At 46.1% G+C, this 21086-nt stretch overlaps 1 protein-coding gene across 1 annotated transcript in view; it reads left to right on the top strand.

The window, feature by feature from the left end:
• Positions 1 to 21086, top strand: part of cadm2b (cell adhesion molecule 2b) — a 468536-nt gene that overhangs the window by 396419 nt on the left and 51031 nt on the right. The window contains exons 4-5 of the mRNA XM_082966808.1: positions 99 to 251; positions 664 to 801. Of these exons, the coding sequence (XP_082822934.1) occupies positions 99 to 251; positions 664 to 801 (291 nt within the window). The remainder of the gene's footprint in view (positions 1 to 98; positions 252 to 663; positions 802 to 21086) is intronic.

Here is a 21086-nt window from a genome sequence, read left to right on the forward strand (position 1 = left end):
GTCCCCCAGCTCTGTGTGTCTGATGGTTCTTCCCGTGTGTCCCCCAGCTCTGTGTGTGTGTGTGTGTGTTTACTATGTGTTCACTGTGTGTTCCCCAGCGCTGAGGGACAACCGGATCGAGCTGGTTCGGGCATCGTGGGCGGAGCTTACCATCAGCATCAGTGACATCAGCCTATCAGACGAGGGCCAGTACACATGCTCCCTGTTCACCATGCCTGTCAAGACCACCAAGGCCTTCCTCACCGTACTGGGTGAGTGTGCGTGCGCGTGCGTGCGCGTGAGTGCGCGTGCGTGCGTGCGCGTGAGTGACTTAATGTAGGGATTTGGGTTCCGTTTGGATCTCTACACACCTTAGGACTGACAATTACACAGTGATAATGCTCCTAACTCAGACAGCAGTCGTAGTTTAATTGGTTGGACTGTTAAATGATCCCTTAAAGGTTGATGGAAGCATATTGATTTTTTTTAGGCAAGAAGGCATCTCACTACACATCAAGAATGAATGTCGATTGAGGTTATTAGAAGGACAGTATTTGTAATGACATGATAGGGTTTTCTATGGCTAACCTAACGTGTTGTTATGATAATGCATTTCTTGTTGACTGGGTGTTTTTGTTGTTGTTGATGATTTCGGTGTTGTTATGAATTGTTGTTGTCCTGCAGGAGTCCCAGAGCGACCAGAGATCACTGGGTTCACTAAGCCAGCCATGGAGGGAGATGAGATCACTCTGATCTGCACCACATCTGGCAGCAAGCCTGCAGCGCACATCCGCTGGTTCAGAAACGACAAGGAAGTAACAGGTATGGGCAGAATGTAACAACAAGGAAGTAACAGGTATGGGCAGAATGTAACAACAAGGAAGTAACAGGTATGGTCAGAATGTAACAACAAGGAAGTAACAGGTATGGGCAGAATGTAACAACAAGGAAGTAACAGGTATGGGCAGAATGTAACAACAAGGGAGTAACAGATTTTGGGCAGAATGTAACAACACGGATGTACAGGGTACGGGAAAAATATAACAACAAGGAAGTAACAGATTTTGGGCAGAATGTAACAACAAGGAAGTAACAGATTTTGGGCAGAATGTAACAACAAGGAAGTAAGAGATTTTGGGCAGAATGTAACAACAAGGAAGTAAGAGATTTTGGGCAGAATGTAACAACAAGGAAGTAACAGATTTTGGGCAGAATGTAACAACACGGATGTAAGAGATTTTGGGCAGAATGTAACAACAAGGAAGTAAGAGATTTTGGGCAGAATGTAATAACACGGATGTACAGGGTACGGGAAAAATATAACAACAAGGAATGTAGAAAAGCGGCACCCTGTGGTGATCGCCAATACAGGTGATGTTTTAGATTATAGGTATAACTGTCCCAGCGTCCCGGTAAGAGGACGGAAACTACCAGTAGGAGACAGGTGTACAGAACACATCTTTATTGCCACACTCAAGACAGGCACACACACACAGCAAGCAGGAAGTAGACTGGGTGAAAATTATATTGGTTTCATGTAGTAAAAGCAGAGAAATACAAAAACATGTATTACACAGCATTAATAGCAGGCTAATGAGACTGTATAACAGCAGCATACCATATAATATAAACATTAGCAATGTATACAATAGTGGCAGGAAATTGCACATACCAGCTAACAGTAGTAAGCTAATATAGCACACAATGGTAGTAGCTAAAGAAATAGCTATGCTAATAGGCTGGCATGCTACATAGTAGTAATGGTGAGCTAGCATAGCATATAGAGTATACACAGGTTACAGTTAGTAGCTCACGTGGTACACAACAAATACAAAAGAAGCTGACATGCTAGCCTAAGAGGCCACAGGCTGTGGGTAATTGTATATACCGTACAATAGAGGCTAGCACGCTAGGCTAGTAGGCCAGGGCTAGTAGGCTCCAGGCTATAGGCCAGTATGGAGAGCTATTTAAACCCTATGTGCAGTACAGTTAGCAGCTACTGGGCTAAAGGTTACCGGTATCATGCTAGGATGCTAAGATGTAAACATGAGGCCATTTTGGATGTGGCTAGGAATTGACCCGGACGTCATCGACCGGCCATTTCAAGTGTGTGTATAAACAATGTCGGACTGGCAACCATCTTGGTCCATTGTAGGTAATGGGAGAGATTTGTCCTCATGGCCTGAGAGCTAAGAGTACACATAACTCTGCCAAGAGGGCAAAACAACACAATGTTGTAAGGCTTGTACACTGGCGTGAAGTAACAACATACTAGCATGGAAAAATACATGTATAAACATGTAGTTACATTGTTTACGCCTATTACAAGTGTAAATGAAATATATATATCAACCCCAACAAAGTCCACTCACATCGTCATTCACACACTAACACACGGTTAGGAAGTCCAGGGTGGAGGCTGCACCGCCCGTAGAGGTGGTGCCGAGTTCTTGTCCTTCTAGGAAGGGTCTAGTGGTGAGTTGTGTTGAGGTGGTGCCGAGTTCTTGTCCTTGTAAGAAGGGTCTAGTGGTGAGTTGTGTTGAGGTGGTGTCTAGTTCTTGTCCTTGTAAGAAGGGTCTAGTGGTGAGTTGTGTTGAGGTGGTGCCGAGTTCTTGTCCTTGTAGGAAGGGTCTAGTGGTGAGTTGTGTTGAGGTGGTGCCGAGTTCTCTTCCTTGTAGGAAGGGTCTAGTGGTGAGTTGTGTTGAGATGGTGCCTAGTTCTTGTCCTTGTAGGAAGGGTCTAGTGGTGAGTTGTGTTGAGGTGGTGCCGAGTTCTCTTCCTTGTAGGAAGGGTCTAGTAGTGAGTTGTGTTGAGGTGGTGCCGAGTTCTCTTCCTTGTAGGAAGGGTCTAGTGTTGAGTTGCGTTGAGGTGGTGCCGAGTTCTCTTCCTTGTAGGAAGGTTCTAGTGTTGAGTTGTGTTGAGGTGGTGCCGAGTTCTGATCTGTTGTCTCTCTGCACCCCTATGTCCAACTAAAGAACTGCCAGGAATAGGGTTCTGTTACCCAACCTGATAGGGCCTGTGATTGGCTGACCAGGTAAGCTGACTGCATTCTCTGGCAACCTGGTACCTAACGCAGAGGTATGAAGTAACTTCTGCCACTGGAGAAATGTGCCTCGTTTCAGGAACTAGGCGCATGTCGCACGTCACTACTTCACGGGAGAGTCATTTGAATGTAAACATGCATTTTTCAATCAAAATGGCAGAAATGACTTCTGGAACGTGAACTTTCATGTGCCTTAATAATAAACTTGTATGCCACCTGTAACTACTTATACAAATGTTAAATTACGAGCCTAGGTGGTTTAGCCACGGAAAAAAACATGAACCTTCCCGCTAGCCGTAAGTTGAATGAGCTGGACATGCCAAGAGATGAGTTCGGATTGGTCTGTCATGTAACATGCTTCTGTCTATAACATGAACTGCTCAGTATGTGTAGTTAATGCGCTTCGAGTTTTGGTGCATGGCAGCACATTTGGAGTCTGTGTGGAGGAAGGAAAATGGCGTCCCCTTGAGAAGGCAAGAACAAGATGTATGTCAGGAGAAGTCAAGAGAAGTGCAGTATTATAATAAGGAATGGAGAGAAAAAGAGAGGCAGAGGAAGTCGAAGAGAGAGAGAGAGTGTGAGCTTGAATCGGTTAAAAAATGGCAGAAAAAAAGGGAGATGGTTTGTTAAAGAAGAATGGTAGAAGATGTGAGCTGTTCACCGGATCGAAGACAGGAAGAGAAATGTAAGTGAGTGAGGGTGAAGTATCGGAGACGGTAGGTGTGGTGAAGTTCTCGGATCCCAAGGCTTGCACGAGGGTCAGGATAAAGATGACTCTGTGACGGTAGGAGTGACATTTTTGGGAAAAGTGTACCCATTGCCTTTTGGCTGATCCATTTGTGGGTTCAGGGTGGGTGAAAACAGAGTCGGGTGCTGTGGAATCGGTGAGGGGAACCAGAAGTGGTCTGGTGGTAATTGTGTTTCTGCTGGTCAGAGGAAGCAGACGCTTCGTGTTAAACTAATGGGGGACAAGAGATGTGAATTGTTTCGCTCTCAAGAAAAGGGCGCCATTGAAAGGAGTGATTACTCGGGGTAGCGGCAAATGTGAAAGTTGACCAACTGAAGGGGAAGATTCCCGGTGTTTGTGATGCTCGTCGTTTGGTGCGACGCAGACAGGGTGTCGAGAGTGGTGAAACAGAAGAGTCGTTGTCTGTTCTTTTGAGTTTTGATGTTGAGTCTTTGCCCGACAAAGTGATGTTAGGATATATAAGTTATCCTGTATGAGCTTTTGTGCCAAATACATTAAGTTGTTACAGGTGTCAAACCTATGGGCATGTGGCAGCAGTGTGTCGGTGGGAGGTTCCTAGGTGTGAGAAGTGTGCAGAAGGGCATGAGACAAAGGAATGTGTAGCATTGGGGAAAGTAGTGGTATGTGTTATTTGTAAGGGGTACCCATGGGGGCTGGGGATCAGAAATGTCCCGTGTGAGAGAGAGGCAGGTTGAGGTTTCCAGGGTTAGAGTAGAGCAGAAGTTGTCGTATGCTGAGGTAGTGAAGAAAGTAGAGGAAGATGGGTCAAGTGAGAGGGATCCTGAGAGGAGTGGTGTGACTAGTAGATCTGTACCAGTACAGAGGGATAGGACAACAAGTCATATATACTTCAGTAAGATTGGATTTTTAGCATTTATAGCAATGGTTATCAACTGTACTGCAGGGATGGAATGTAAGTCGCAGAAAATTGAGGTTGTGGTGGCAGCCGCAGAGAGGTATTTGGGTGTACGAGACTTGACTTCAGAAGAGTTACAGGGTGTGTTGAGTGGTGGTGTCTCGTCCTTTCAGGCTGTTGGCCTGAGGTAGGACTAAATAGATTTAAATAATGGAGTAGGGTGGTGGGTATTTGTTGATTTTTTTAAATTATATATATTTTGTATTATTATTTTCAAGCATCATATAAGGGAGTTATACTCCAGTCTGGTAGGTAGCGGTAATGCAACATGTATTGTATGCCAACCCCTGTTAAACCTCATTGAAGAAGAAGTAGTAGGTAATGCTTTCTACCTCGGCTTTTTTGAAAGATATCATGAAGAACTGCAAAAGTGTTGCTACTGTACTGCTCTCCACTTTCTGGAGGACAATCGTGCCATGCTGACTCTCTCTGACTCTGAAAATGAATCAAACGATAAGGAAATCCCTGAAGTAGATTTACAAAAAAGATAATAATTGAACGGACAGTGTAGAGTCTTCTAAAATGGCAATCAACAGTGTTGTTGTCACAGAAGTTGACAGAGTTTTGAAATCAGTGGAATGCCCGGTGGAAGCAGACTATGATAGCTAAGGAGATAGAGACATTTTTGGGGGTTGATTGAAAATATGCGGAGGGAGTCGGAAAGAGAACACACAGAAGGCTGTTGTATAAAACACCTGTCTCTGGATTACATCTTCAAACTAAGGGCACCCATGGCATCCGTGACAGAGAGGGAGGAGCATCCATCCATGTATACGGGTAAGATAGTCTAGCTAGCTACATTTTCAGATATTATACATTTCTAATTTTGTCCGAAATTGGTTTTCATTCCAAGTTAAAGCGTACTGTTAGCTAGCTAACATTAGCTGGCTGGCTCGCTAGCTAATGTTACGTGTATGATCTCTGTAGTAATATTATTTGTATCTCAGGAAGCTACTATATATGCATTGCTAGTTATAGCCTAATGTTAGCTAGCTAGGTAACATTGAACCTACTTAGTTAGCTTTAGCTACCAGCAGATTCATGCATGGTGGCTAGCTTTGACAATCAGTTTGTATTGCTAGTAGTATTGGTTGTGATGATTACCACATTCAAAACAACTGGGAACTCGGAAATCTCAGACTTCCAACTTCACAGTGTTCTAAACAACTGTGTTCAAAACAAGCTCTGACTGGGATTTTTTGCGAGGGGATGGTCATCCAACTCGGAATTCCAACATGGGAACTCTCTCTAGATGCCCAGACTTTCCAACCGAAAGATCACTGACGTCATGATTTGACCTCGTATTTTTCCAAGTTCTCAGTTGTCTTGAATGCGCCATTAGGTTTCATTGTTTAGCTAGGTAGCTACATGTCTTAACAAAAGACTTCGCCAGATGATTTACATGACCCATCAAGTTCGCCAGGTGTGTCTGGGGGTGATTACGGCTATCTATAGTATTTCATGAACGTGTGTACATGTCTAGACAATAGTGACCCATCTTAGCTAGATGTGGCTGGAGGTGGTTATAACATTTCTTTCACATGACCCATCAATTTAGAAGTGTGCCTGGGTACGAATAATCTAATAATTATAAAATATTTATAAAAACCTTACTCTGTTTAGCACATGGAATCACATATGAATCCTTAAACAGATGGGTGGGGCTAAGACTGAAGAGGGTGTGAACGATGCTGAATGGGTGTAAACAAAGAAGAGCTCTCCAGTACATGTACCAAAACATTCAAGGGCCATTTTCTCAAAAGTTGTCAACTTTCAAAGCAGAATTACTTTCCCATTGTTCCTCAACTGTAGTGTATGATATACCATGTTCTGTCTCTGAGTATCTACTTTTTATCCAATGTAAAAAGCACAATTTCAAATTTTTCTACAACACATAGGACCGAATCGAGCCGGTCGGTCACAAATAAGTCAGGCTGAGGTGGGGGATGGTAACCTCTGCTGCAGCTGAAAAGTCACACAGAGTTTGTCTCTATGTCCTATCCAGAGAGAGGGTTCAGTGAGAGTTTTGGGCAGTTTGTTACAAGGAAGTACACGGTAAGGGTAGAATGTAAAAAAGTGAACGATCCTCACGTGATGAGTAACTTTGCCTAAGATCTGAAGTTTAGACTTAATGACTAGACTTTCGCTCAAAGGGCAAACACAGCCTTGTGGCAGTCATTCACAGTCAATTAAAAATTATATAAACTCAGCAAAAAAAAGAAACGTACTCTCACTGTCAACTGCGTTTATTTTCAGCAAACTTAACATGTGTAAATGTTTGTATGAACATAACAAGAATAGAATACCGTGTCCCTGAACAAAGGGGGGGTCAAAATCAAAAGTAACAGTATCTGGTGTGGCCACCAGCTGCATTAAGTATTGTAGTGCATCTCCTCCTCATGGACTGCACCAGATTTGCTAGTTCTTGCTGTGAGATGTTACCCCACTCTTCCACCAAGGCACCTGCAAGTTCCCGGACATTTCTGGGGGGAATGGCCCTAGCCCTCACCCTCCGATCCAACAGGTCCCAGACGTGCTCAATGGGATTGAGATCCGGGCTCTTCGCTGGCCATGGCAGAACACTGACATTCCTGTGTTGCAGGAAATCACACACAGAACGAGCAGTATGGCTGGTGGCTTTTTCATGCTGGAGGGTCATGTCAGGATGAGCCTGCAGGAAGGGTACCACATGAGGGAGGAGGATGTCTTCCCTGTAATGCACAGCGTTGAGATTGCCTGCAATGACAACAAGCTCAGTCCAATGATGCTGTGACACACCGCCCCAGACCATGACGGACCCTCCACCTCCAAATCGATCCCGCTCCAGAGTACAGGCCTCGGCGTAACGCTCATTCCTTCAACGATAAACGCGAATCCGACCATCACCCCTGGTGAGACAAAACCGCGACTCGTCAGTGAAGAGCACTTTTTGCCAGTCCTGTCTGGTCCAGCAACGGTGGGTTTGTGCTCATAGTCGATGTTGTTGCTGGTGATGTCTGGTGAGGACCTGCCTTACAACAGGCCTACAAGCCCTCAGTCCAGCCTCTCTCAGCCTATTGCGGACAGTCTGAGCACTGATGGAGGGATTGTGCGTTCATGGTGTAACTCGGGCAGATGTTGTTGCCATCCTGTACCTGTCCCGCAGGTGTGATGTTCGGATGTACCAATCCTGTGCAGGTGTTGTTACATGTGGTCTGCCACTGCGAGGACAATCAGCTGTCCGTCCTGTTTCCCTGTAGCGCTGTCTTAGGCATATCACAGTATGGACATTGCAATTTATTGCCCTGGCCACATCTGTAGTCCTCATGTCTCCTTGCAGCATGCCTAAGGCACGTTCACGCAGATGAGCAGGGACACTGGGCATCTTTCTTTTGGTTTTTCAGAGTCAGTAGAAAGGCCTCTTTAGTGTCCTAAGTTTTCATAACGTAAATAACTGTGACCTTAATTGCCTATCGTCTGTAAGCTGTTAGTGTCTTAACGACCGTTCCACAGGTGCATGTTCATTAATTGTTTATGGTTCATTGAACAAGCATGGGAAACAGTGTTTAAACCTTTTACAATAAAGATCTGTGAAGTTATTTTTATGAATTATCTTTGAAAGACAGGGTCCTGAAAAAGGGACGTTTCTTTTTTTGCTGAGTTTACAATGTTACAAGAAGAGACATTTTTCTTAATTTCATTTGAATAGAATCCTTACATGACTTTAGTCTTAATGTCTCTTTAATGTCACAAGCTGGCTCTGAGGAGTCGATGTGACACTTGGTCTTTGTGAAAGATTTTTAACAGGCGCAGTAGTTCCTGCCGGTTGTGTCTGGGTCTGAGTGTGCTTCTGAAATGGCACCCTATTCCGTATTAAGGCCTATTGGCCCTGGTCAAAAGTTGTGCACTAAATAGTGAATAGGGTGCCATTTAGGACTGACACTAGGTCTTTATTGAAAATTTGTAGCAGGGAGCAGCCGTTCCTGGTGGGTTGTGTCTAAGTCTCCGTCTGCGTCTCTGTCTGTGTCTGCCCAGTGTGTCTGGGTGATTAATGGAGGAGGCTGTGGTATGAGACTCTCTGATTTAGATGACGCGCACGTACAGAACAAGTAGCTCACAGCGCACGTAGGCCACATGAAATGCCAGCAGTTAGCTGGCAGATCACAACCAGTCTGTCTCAAAATTAAAATCATCTATCTTTTTCACTATCCCTTGCTCTGTCTCTCTCTCTCTCTCTCACACACCCTTTCTCTGTTGATCTCACGCTTTGTCCTTCTCTCTTTCTCCCCCCTTTCTCCTACTTTCTCCCCCCTTTCTCCTCCCTTTCTCCTCCCTTTCTCCCCCTTCTCTGTCTCTTTCCTCTGCCTTTAGATCGTGGGCTAAAGGTAATAGATTGAGTCCAACAACACACGTACTAACAAGACTCAGTACTAGTGCTAAAAAAAAATGCATTCTGAATAAGGGTCTTTCTATAAATCAGGATTCCAGTGGGTCTTTCTATAAATTAGGTTACCAGTGGGTCTTTCTGTAAACTAGGGTACCAGTGGGTCTTTCTATAAATCAGGATTCCAGTGGGTCTTTCTATAAATTAGGTTACCAGTGGGTCTTTCTCTAAACTAGTGTACCAGTGGGTCTTTCTGTAAACTAGGGTACCAGTGGGTCTTTCTATAAATCAGGATTCCAGTGGGCCTTTCTATAAATTAGGTTACCAGTGGGTCTTTCTCTAAACTAGTGTACCAGTGGGTCTTTCTGTAAACTAGGGTACCAGTGGGTCTTTCTATAAACTAGTGTACCAGTGGGTCTTTCTATAAACTAGTGTACCAGTGGGTCTTTCTATAAATTAGGGTACCAGTGGGTCTTTCTATAAACGAGTGTACCAGTGGTTCTTTCTTTAAACGAGTGCACCAGTGGGTCTTTCTATAAACGAGTGTACCAGTGGGTCTTTCTATAAATTAGGGTACCAGTGGGTCCTCTATAAACTAGTGTACCAGTGGGTCTTTCTATAAACTAGTGTACCAGTGGGTCTTTCTGTGAACTAGTGTACCAGTGGGTATTTCTTTAAACTAGTGTACCAGTGGGTCTTTCTATAAACTAGTGTACCAGTGGGTCTTTCTATAAACTAGTGTACCAGTGGGTCTTTCTATAAATTTGGGCACCAGTGGGTCTTTCTATAAACTAGTGTACCAGTGGGTATTTCTATAAACTAGTGTACCACTGGGTCTTTCTTTAAATTAGGATACCACTGGGTCTTTCTATAAATTAGGGTACCAGTGGGTCTTTCTGTAAACGAGTGTACCAGTGGGTCTTTCTATAAATTAGGGTACCAGTGGGTATTTCTATAAACTGGTGTACCAGTGGTCCTTTCTATAAATTAGTGTACCAGTGGGTCTTTCTATAAACTAGTGTACCAGTGGGTCTTTCTATAAACTAGTGTACCAGTGGGTCTTTCTGTAAACTAGTGTACCAGTGAGCATTTATTGTAGTGGACAACTGTTTGAAGCAAAGTAATGATTCATAATTAGCCTTTTTTTGTCATGTGAATACATAAAGATATAAAGGGAGAACATAGATATACATTCAATATAATTCATATGAAGGGAGAACATGGATATTCAAACCCACCCTTTCTCATGCATGGAGTCTTCACAGATTTGGCAAAAATCGTGTGACATAAAAGACTACCTTTCTTTCTGTAAATGTATGATAATGCTGTTTGTTGTTATATCATATACTAAGCATTTAACAATTGAAATTACGCATTGGCCTGGATCCTGTAAAATTCCTGGATATTGCTGTCAGACTTTTTTTTGGTGTGTCAATCTGGGAAGTGTACTGTAACTGTAACGAGTGTCGTAGGGTGTAGACCAAAACGCAGCGGGAAAATGTGTACTCATCTTCTTTTTATTTAGCGAAGAAGGAAAACCACAAACAACGTATACAAAAACAAACAAACGAACTGGACAGTCTGGTCAGGCACACAGCAAAACAAGAAACAATCTCCCACAAACCCCAAAACAAACATACTCCTAAGTATAGGACCTTCAATCAGAGGCAACGATAGACAGCTGCCTCCAATTGAAAGCCCCGATCCCCATTACCAAAACATAGAAATACAAACGCCTAGACAGAACATAGAAATAAACTAACATAAAACGATAACCCAAAAACCCCTGGAATATATAAATCAAATACCCCTCTACATACACAACCACCCCGAACCATATAAACCAAACACCCCCCTGCCACGTCCTGACCAAACTATAAGAACAAATAACCCCTTTACTGGTCAGGACGTGACAGTAACCTCGTAACATTTCGCATCGCTCTACGATATGTTACGGTGTAAAAACAGTTTTCATAGGCAAACGTATCCAAAATAAAGGTATATGATTACAAAATCCAATGCTTCAAACAGAAAGAGTAACTTTTTAATATGATTAATAAAACAAAAACCTATACTGTCATTATTGGTGTTCTTCAATAATTATGCATAGTAGTTATTTGATGCACGTTTGCTGTCTAGCTGTTTAGTTACGCGGGGACATTATCGCCCTACGTCAACTGATTCAGGAAATGATTTTCTGAATTGCAATCAAGTAATAAAGAGCTTGTGTGATGATACACGCGATTTAACAGCCAGTGCGGGAATTAATGTTGATCTGGAAGATTGACAGAACATTTTGGTTTCTATGTTGTTATGGAGGTTAAGATAATTAGCCTACTTCATGGACAACATTAAATCAAGATTCCTGAGGTAAGGTTAAGGTCTGTGTACCTTTTGAAAAAGGTTTGCTCCCTGCTGTTTCATTACAGTTTGTTTTCTGAGTTAAAACAGAGCAATCGGGAATGTGAAAATGGCTTGTTTATTCATTTTTGAATAGTAAAAAAAACTAATTAAATGGCTTGTTTTCTTTCAGTTTTTGCATACAAAACCAAAAAACAACTTGATATTTCAACGTTCAAATGTGGGTGGGGTTAAAAGTGGAATGCCTGGTCAAGTGCACAGCCAACAAACCCTGTTCTATCAAAGTAGGAGGTCACCCTTCTAACTCCATTCTATGAATCTGTGAATCTATTATCTATTCATTAATTGATTAATAGCTTCCCATACTGTGCCACAGTGCCAAGAGAAGGTACCATTTCAAAATGTCTGCATAAGACTTAGTGTGTATTGACTTATTAATGAACTGCTGTTACTGTAAATGGTTAGCTGACTGATATATCCTAACTACCTAGCTACTGGTCAAACTTATTAAATGATGCTATAGATCTAAAACAACAGTATCTATTGCTCGACTAGAGATATGACCTAGCTATAGTTAGTCAGTGGTTACACATCTAAAGCAAGGGTGTGATTGGTAAATATGTCCTTTCACTGTTTCCAGCAGGTCTCCAGCTACCCAGACCTGTCTGATCAGCCTGATAGAGTGTAGTGGGTGTCTCCAGCTACCCAGACCTGTCTGATCAGCCTGATAGGGTGTAGTGGGTGTTTCCAGCTACCCAGACCTGTCTGATCAGCCTGATAGGGTGTAGTGGGTGTCTCCAGCTACCCAGACCTGTCTGATCAGCCTGATAGGGTGTAGTGGGTGTCTCCAGCTACCCAGACCGGTCTGATCAGCCTGATAGGGTGTAGTGGGTGTTTCCAGCTACCCAGACCTGTCTGATCAGCCTGATAGGGTGTTGTGGGTGTCTCCAGCTACCCAGACCGGTCTGATCAGCCTGATAGGGTGTAGTGGGTGTCTCCAGCTACCCAGACCTGTCTGATCAGCCTGATAGGATGTAGTGGGTGTCTCCAGCTACCCAGACCGGTCTGATCAGCCTGATAGGGTGTAGTGGGTGTTTCCAGCTACCCAGACCTGTCTGATCAGCCTGATAGGGTGTTGTGGGTGTCTCCAGCTACCCAGACCTGTCTGATCAGCCTGATAGGGTGTAGTGGGTGTCTCCAGCTACCCAGACCTGTCTGATCAGCCTGATAGGATGTAGTGGGTGTCTCCAGCTACCCAGACCGGTCTGATCAGCCTGATAGGGTGTAGTGGGTGTTTCCAGCTACCCAGACCTGTCTGATCAGCTGGTGGTTGTTTCTGGACAGTAAGGGCTAGGGGTTGTTTCTGGACAGTAAGGGCTAGGGGTTGTTTCTGGACAGTAGGGGCTAGGGGTTGTTTCTGGACAGTAAGGGCTAGGGGTTGTTTCTGGACAGTAAGGGCTAGGGGTTGTTTCTGGACAGTAAGGGCTAGGGGTTGTTTCTGGACAGTAAGGGCTAGGGGTTGTTTCTGGACAGTAAGGGCTAGGGGTTGTTTCTGGACAGTAGGGGCTAAGGGTTGTTTCTGGACAGTAAGGGCTAGGGGTTGTTTCTGGACAGTAAGGGCTAGGGGTTGTTTCTGGACAGTAGGGGCTAGGGGTTGTTTCTGGACAGTAGGGGCTAGGGGTTGTTTCTAGACAGTAAGGGCTAGGGGTTGTTTCTGGACAGTAAGGGCTAGGGGTTGTTTCTGGACAGTAAGGGCTAGGGGTTGTTTCTGGACAGTAAGGGCTAGGGGTTGTTTCTGGACAGTAAGGGCTAGGGGTTGTTTCTGGACAGTAGGGGCTAGGGGTTGTTTCTGGACAGTAGGGGCTAGGGGTTGTTTCTGGACAGTAGGGGCTAGGGGTTGTTTCTGGACAGTAGGGGCTAGGGGTTGTTTCTGGACAGTAGGGGCTAGGGGTTGTTTCTGGACAGTAAGGGCTAGGGGTTGTTTCTGGACAGTAAGGGCTAGGGGTTGTTTCTGGACAGTAGGGGCTAGGGGTTGTTTCTGGACAGTAAGGGCTAGGGGTTGTTTCTGGACAGTAGGGGCTAGGGGTTGTTTCTGGACAGTAAGGGCTAGGGATTGTTTCTGGACAGTAGGGGCTAGGGGTTGTTTCTGGACAGTAAGGGCTAGGGGTTGTTTCTGGACAGTAAGGGCTAGGGGTTGTTTCTGGACAGTAGGGGCTAAGGGTTGTTTCTGGACAGTAGGGGCTAGGGGTTGTTTCTGGACAGTAAGGGCTAGGGGTTGTTTCTGGACAGTAAGGGCTAGGGGTTGTTTCTGGACAGTAAGGGCTAGGGGTTGTTTCTGGACAGTAGGGGCTAAGGGTTGTTTCTGGACAGTAGGGGCTAGGGGTTGTTTCTGGACAGTAAGGGCTAGGGGTTGTTTCTGGACAGTAAGGGCTAGGGGTTGTTTCTGGACAGTAGGGGCTAAGGGTTGTTTCTGGACAGTAGGGGCTAGGGGTTGTTTCTGGACAGTAAGGGCTAGGGGTTGTTTCTGGACAGTAAGGGCTAGGGGTTGTTTCTGGACAGTAAGGGCTAGGGGTTGATTCTGGACAGTAAGGGCTAGGGGTTGTTTCTGGACAGTAGGGGCTAAGGGTTGTTTCTGGACAGTAGGGGCTAGGGGTTGTTTCTGGACAGTAAGGGCTAGGGGTTGTTTCTGGACAGTAAGGGCTAGGGGTTGTTTCTAGACAGTAGGGGCTAGGGGTTGTTTCTGGACAGTAAGGGCTAGGGGTTGTTTCTGGACAGGCCATGGGTATTATGATAGCTCAGTTTGTCACTGTCGAATGGTTTTTATACCTTTCTTCCTCTCTCCTCATTTCCTTCTCAACACCCATTGAATGAAAGGTCAGATGTCCCTCCCCTCTCACCTTCTTATCCAATGGGATTTGAGAAGTAGGCGAGGAGAGAGGATGTACAGAATGAAGGAAATACAGTTGACATTCTTCCTTGTGTCTTTTGTTCCTCACCCCACTCTCAAAGCACAATGGTGGAGAGGAGGGAAGGACAGAGGAAGCAAGAATGTGAAGTCTAGTTTTCACACACACACACACACACACACACACACACACACACACACACACACACACACACACACACACACACACACACAGACACACACACACACACACACACACACACACACACACACACACACACACACACACACACACACACACACACACATTATTATTGTCAATGATTTAGCATTTTCTATAAAGAAAATATGTATTGTATATTATATTGGTTATTTTTAGCAAATGTTCCAGTGGTAATTCAATTAACCTGGAAGCCTATTGTATTAAGCATTGTGCTTGTTTAATCAATATATGCATTGTTTTAGTATATTAACCTTGTTGCATTGCTGACTATACAGTAGTCCATAATGCAATGTGGAACAATTACCTCTCTTTGTCCATCTAGACACAATGGGAAACGTCCTACCCACTACATCAGCTCTTTGTTGCCCCAAACCAAGGCCCTGCTGTTTAGAGAGGAAGGCAGATAGCATAGCGTGGAGACCCAGATTTTTACTACATCCAAAATGGCACCCTATTCCCTATGTAGTGAGCTACTTTTGACCAGGGCCCATACGGCTATACAGTATGGAATAGTGTGCCATTTGGGATACAGCCTTAGCCTGTAAATCGGAACCTAATCATGTCCTGCCAGACCTCAGCCCAGAATGCAGCTATCGGTAGAAAACAGGAAGGAAAAAAGCAATTTGTGGAGCCAGAAGAATCATGGTGCTAAAATGAAATTAGAAGTGTGAAAGAACGACTGTTATTTTCTCTAAATGATATCGCAGCCCGGTTATAATAAGGACGAGGTAGTGTGTGGAGTGAAGATTAGGGTCTTGCGTCTCAAATAGCACCCTATTCCCTATGTAGTGCACTACGTTTGACAGGGCACTGGTCAAAAAGAAGTGTGCTTTATAAGGAAAAGGGTTCCATTTGGGACACAGATAAGACTCCTTCCTGACTCTACTCTGCCTGAGACCTAAATAGTGTTTAGCCTCCCTCTTGGTTCAGGTAATATTTTATATACAGATATAATGTTTTTTTTTTTAATCCAGTATTAGATGTTCTGTATTTGAGAAGCTGTGGATAGCTGTGGTGGTGAACAAATATAGTCTGATGCCTCAAAGAGTCAGAGAGAGGTGAGAAACACAGGACTGGAGAGAGTGAAGAGGTGAGAGACACAGGACTGGAGAGAGTGAAGGGGTGAGAGACACAGGACTGGAGAGAGTGATGGGGTGAGGAACACAGGACTGGAGAGAGTGAAGGGGTGAGAGACACAGGACTGGAGAGAGTGAAGGGGTGAGAGACACAGGACTGGAGAGAGTGATGGGGTGAGAGACACAGGACTGGAGAGAGTGAAGGGGTGAGAGACACAGGACTGGAGAGAGTGAAGGGGTGAGAAAAACAGGACTGGAGAGAGTGAAGGGGTGAGAGAGGTGAGAGACAGGACTGGAGAGAGTGAAGGGGTGAGAGACACAGGACTGGAGAGAGTGATGGGGTGAGGAACACAGGACTGGAGAGAGTGAAGGGGTGAGAGACACAGGACTGGAGATAGTGAAGGGGTGAGGAACACAGGACTGGAGAGAGTGAAGGGGTGAGGAACACAGGACTGGAGAGAGTGATGGGTTGAGGAACACAGGACTGGAGAGAGTGATGGGGTGAGGAACACAGGACTGGAGAGAGTGAAGGGGTGAGAGACACAGGACTGGAGAGAGTGATGGGGTGAGAGACACAGGACTGGAGAGAGTGAAGGGGTGAGAAAAACAGGACTGGAGAGAGTGAAGGGGTGAGAAACACAGGACTGGAGAGAGTGAAGGGGTGAGAGACACAGGACTGGAGAGAGTGAAGGGGTGAGAAACACAGGACTGGAGAGAGTGAAGGGGTGAGAAACACAGGACTGGATAGAGTGAAGGGGTGAGAGACACAGGACTGGAGAGAGTGAAGGGGTGAGAGAGGTGAGAGACACAGGACTGGAGAGAGTGAAGGGGTGAGAGACACAGGACTGGAGAGAGTGAAGGGGTGAGAGACACAGGACTGGAGAGAGTGAAGGGGTGAGAGACACAGGACTGGAGAGAGTGAAGGGGTGAGAGACACAGGACTGGAGATAGTGAAGGGGTGAGAAACACAGGACTGGAGAGAGTGAAGGGGTGAGAGACACAGGACTGGAGAGAGTGAAGGGGTGAGAAACACAGGACTGGAGAGAGTGAATGGGGTGAGAGAGGTGAGAGACACAGGACTGGAGAGAGTGAAGGGGTGAGAAACACAGGACTGGAGAGAGTGAAGGGGTGATTTACACAGGACTGGAGAGAGTGAAGGGGTGAGAGACAGGGCTGGAGAGAGTGAAGGGGTGAGAGACACAGGATTGGAGAGAGTGACGGGGTGAGAGACACAGGACTGGAGGGAGTGAAGGGGTGAGAAACACAGGACTGGAGAGAGTGAAGGGGTGAGAGAGGCGAGAGACACAGGACTGGAGAGAGTGAAGGGGTGAGAAACACAGGACTGGAGAGAGTGAAGGGGTGAGAGAGGGGAGAAGCACAGGACTGGAAAGAGTGAAGGGGTGAGAAACACAGGACTGGAGAGAGTGAAGGGGTGAGGAACACAGGACTGAAGAGAGTGAAGGGGTGAGAGAAACAGGATTGGATAGAGTGAAGGGGTGAGAAACACAGGACTGGAGAGAGTGAAGGGGTGAGAGACAGGACTGGAGAGAGTGAAGGGGTGAGAGACACAGGACTGGAGAGAGTGAAGGGGTGAGAGAGGTGGGAGACACAGGACTGGAGAGAGTGAAGGGGTGAGAAATACAGGACTGGAGAAAGTGAAGGGGTGAGAGACACAGGACTGGAGAGAGTGAAGGGGTGAGAAACACAGGACTGGAGAGAGTGAAGGGGTGAGAGAGGGGAGAAGCACAGGACTGGAGAGAGTGAAGTTCTACAGCTGCACCAGCGAGAGCATCCTGACTGGTTGCATCACCGCCTGGTATGGTAACCGCTTGGCATCTGAACGTAAGGCGCTACAGAGGGTAGTGCGTACGGCCCAGTACATCACTGGGGCCAAGCTTCCTGTCATCTAGGATCTATATACTAGGCGGTGTCAGAGGAAAGCCCAGAAAATTGTCAGAGACTCCAGCCACCACAGCCGTAGACCATTCTCTCTGCTACCGCACGGCAAGCGGTACCGGAGCGCCAAGTCTAGGTCCAAAAGGCTCCTTAACAGCTTCTACCCACAAGCCACAAGACTGTTGAACAATTAATCAAATGGCCACCGGACTATTTACATTGAACCCCCCCTATTTACACTGCTGCTACTCGCTGTCTATTATCTAGGCATAGTCACTTTACCCCTATGTACAAATTACCTAGACTAACCTGTGCCGCCGCACATTGACTCTCTACCGGTACCCCCTGTATATAGCCTCCACATTGACTCTGTACAGGTACCCCCTGTATATAGCCTCCACATTGACTCTGTACCGTTACCCCTGTATATAGCCTCCACATTGACTCTGTAGCGGTACCCCTGTATATAGCCTCCACATTGACTCTGTACCGGTACCCCCTGTATATAGCCTCCACATTGACTCTGTACCGGTACCCACCTGTATATAGTCTCCACATTGACTCTGTACAGGTACCCCCTGTATATAGCCTCCACATTGACTCTGTACCGGTACCCCCTGTATATAGCCTCCACATTGACTCTGTACAGGTACCCCCTGTATATAGCCTCCACATTGACTCTGTACAGGTACCCCCTGTATATAGCCTCCACATTGACTCTGTACAGGTACCCCCTGTATATAGTCTCCACATTGACTCTGTACAGGTACCCCCTGTATATAGCCTCCACATTGACTCTGTACCGTTACCCCTGTATATAGCCTCCACATTGACTCTGTAGCGGTACCCCTGTATATAGCCTCCACATTGACTCTGTACCGGTACCCCCTGTATATAGCCTCCACATTGACTCTGTACCGGTACCCACCTGTATATAGTCTCCACATTGACTCTGTACAGGTACCCCCTGTATATAGCCTCCACATTGACTCTGTACCGGTACCCCCTGTATATAGCCTCCACATTGACTCTGTACAGGTACCCCCTGTATATAGCCTCCACATTGACTCTGTACAGGTACCCCCTGTATATAGCCTCCACATTGACTCTCTACCGGTACCACCTGTATATATAGTCTCCACATTGACTCTCTACCGGTACCCCCTGTATATAGCCTCCACATTGACTCTGTACCGGTACCCCCCTGTATATAGCCTCCACATTGACTCTGTACCAGTACCCCCTGTATATAGCCTCCACATTGACTCTCTACCGGTACCACCTGTATATATAGTCTCCACATTGACTCTCTACCGGTACCCCCTGTATATAGCCACCACATTGCCTCTGTACCGGTACCACCTGTATATATAGTCTCCACATTGACTCTGTACCGGTACCCCCTGTATATAGCCACATTGACTCTGTACCGGTACCCCCTGTATATAGCCTCCACATTGACTCTCTACCGGTACCCTCTGCATATAGCCACCACATTGCCTCTGTACCGGTACCACCTGTATATATAGTCTCCACATTGACTCTGTACCGGTACCCCCTGTATATAGCCTCCACATTGACTCTGTACCGGTACCACCTGTATATAGCTTCCACATTGACTCTGTACCGGTACCCCCTGTATATAGCCTCCACATTGACTCTGTACCGGTACCCCCTGTATATAGCCTCCACATTGACTCTGTACCGGTACCCCCTGTATATAGCCTCCACATTGACTCTGTACCGGTACCCCCTGTATATAGCCTCCACATTGACTCTGTACTGGTACCACCTGTATATAGCCTCCACATTGACTCTGTACCGGTACCCCCTGTATATAGCCTCCACATTGACTCTGTACCGGTACCACCTGTATATAGCCTCCACATTGACTCTGTACCGGTACCCCTGTATATAGCCACCACATTGACTCTGTACCGGTACCCCCTGTATATAGCCTCCACATTGACTCTGTACCGGTACCCCCTGTATATAGCCTCCACATTGACTCTGTACCGTACCCCCTGTATATAGCCTCCACATTGACTCTGTACCGGTACCCACCTGTATATAGCCTCCACATTGACTCTGTACCGGTACCCCCTGTATATAGCCTCCACATTGACTCTGTACCGTACCCCCTGTATATAGCCTCCACATTGACTCTGTACCGGTACCCCCTGTATATAGCCTCCACATTGACTCTGTACCGGTACCCCCTGTATATAGCCTCCACATTGACTCTGTACCGGTACCCCCTGTATATAGCCTCCACATTGACTCTGTACTGGTACCACCTGTATATAGCCTCCACATTGACTCTGTACCGGTACCCCCTGTATATAGCCTCCACATTGACTCTGTACCGGTACCACCTGTATATAGCCTCCACATTGACTCTGTACCGGTACCCCCTGTATATAGCCACCACATTGACTCTGTACCGGTACCACCTGTATATAGCCTCCACATTGACTCTGTACCGGTACCCCCTGTATATAGCCTCCACATTGACTCTGTACAGGTACCCCCTGTATATAGTCTCCACATTGACTCTGTACCGGTACCCCCTGTATATAGCCTCCACATTGACTCTGTACAGGTACACCCTGTATATAGTCTCCACATTGACTCTGTACCGGTACCCCCTGTATATAGCCTCCACATTGACTCTGTACCGGTACCACCTGTATATATAGTCTCCACATTGACTCTCTACCGGTACCCCCTGTATATAGCCTCCACATTGACTCTGTACCGGTACCCCCCTGTATATAGCCTCCACATTGACTCTCTACCGGTACCCCCTGTATATAGCCTCCACATTGACTCTCTACCGGTACCCCCTGTATATAGCCAGCACATTGCCTCTGTACCGGTACCACCTGTATATATAGTCTCCACATTGACTCTGTACCGGTACCCCCTGTATATAGCCTCCACATTGACTCTGTACCGGTACCCCCTGTATATAGCCTCCACATTGACTCTGTACCGGTACCACCTGTATATAGCTTCCACATTGACTCTGTACCGGTACCCCCTGTATATAGCCTCCACATTGACTCTGTACCGGTACCCCCTGTATATAGCCTCCACATTGACTCTGTACCGGTACCCCCTGTATATAGCCTCCACATTGACTCTGTACCGGTACCCCCTGTATATAGCCTCCACATTGACTCTGTACCGGTACCACCTGTATATAGCCTCCACATTGACTCTGTACCGGTACCCCCTGTATATAGCCTCCACATTGACTCTGTACCGGTACCACCTGTATATAGCCTCCACATTGACTCTGTACCGGTACCCCTGTATATAGCCACCACATTGACTCTGTACCGGTACCCCCTGTATATAGCCTCCACCTTGACTCTGTACCGGTACCCCCTGTATATAGCCTCCACATTGACTCTGTACCGTACCCCCTGTATATAGCCTCCACATTGACTCTGTACCGGTACCCACCTGTATATAGCCTCCACATTGACTCTGTACCGGTACCCCCTGTATATAGCCTCCACATTGACTCTGTACCGGTACCCCCTGTATATAGCCTCCACATTGACTCTC

Source organism: Salmo salar, chromosome 20 (assembly GCF_965601325.2).
Source record: "Salmo salar chromosome 20, fSalSal1, whole genome shotgun sequence".
NCBI classification, from domain to species: domain Eukaryota; kingdom Metazoa; phylum Chordata; class Actinopteri; order Salmoniformes; family Salmonidae; genus Salmo; species Salmo salar.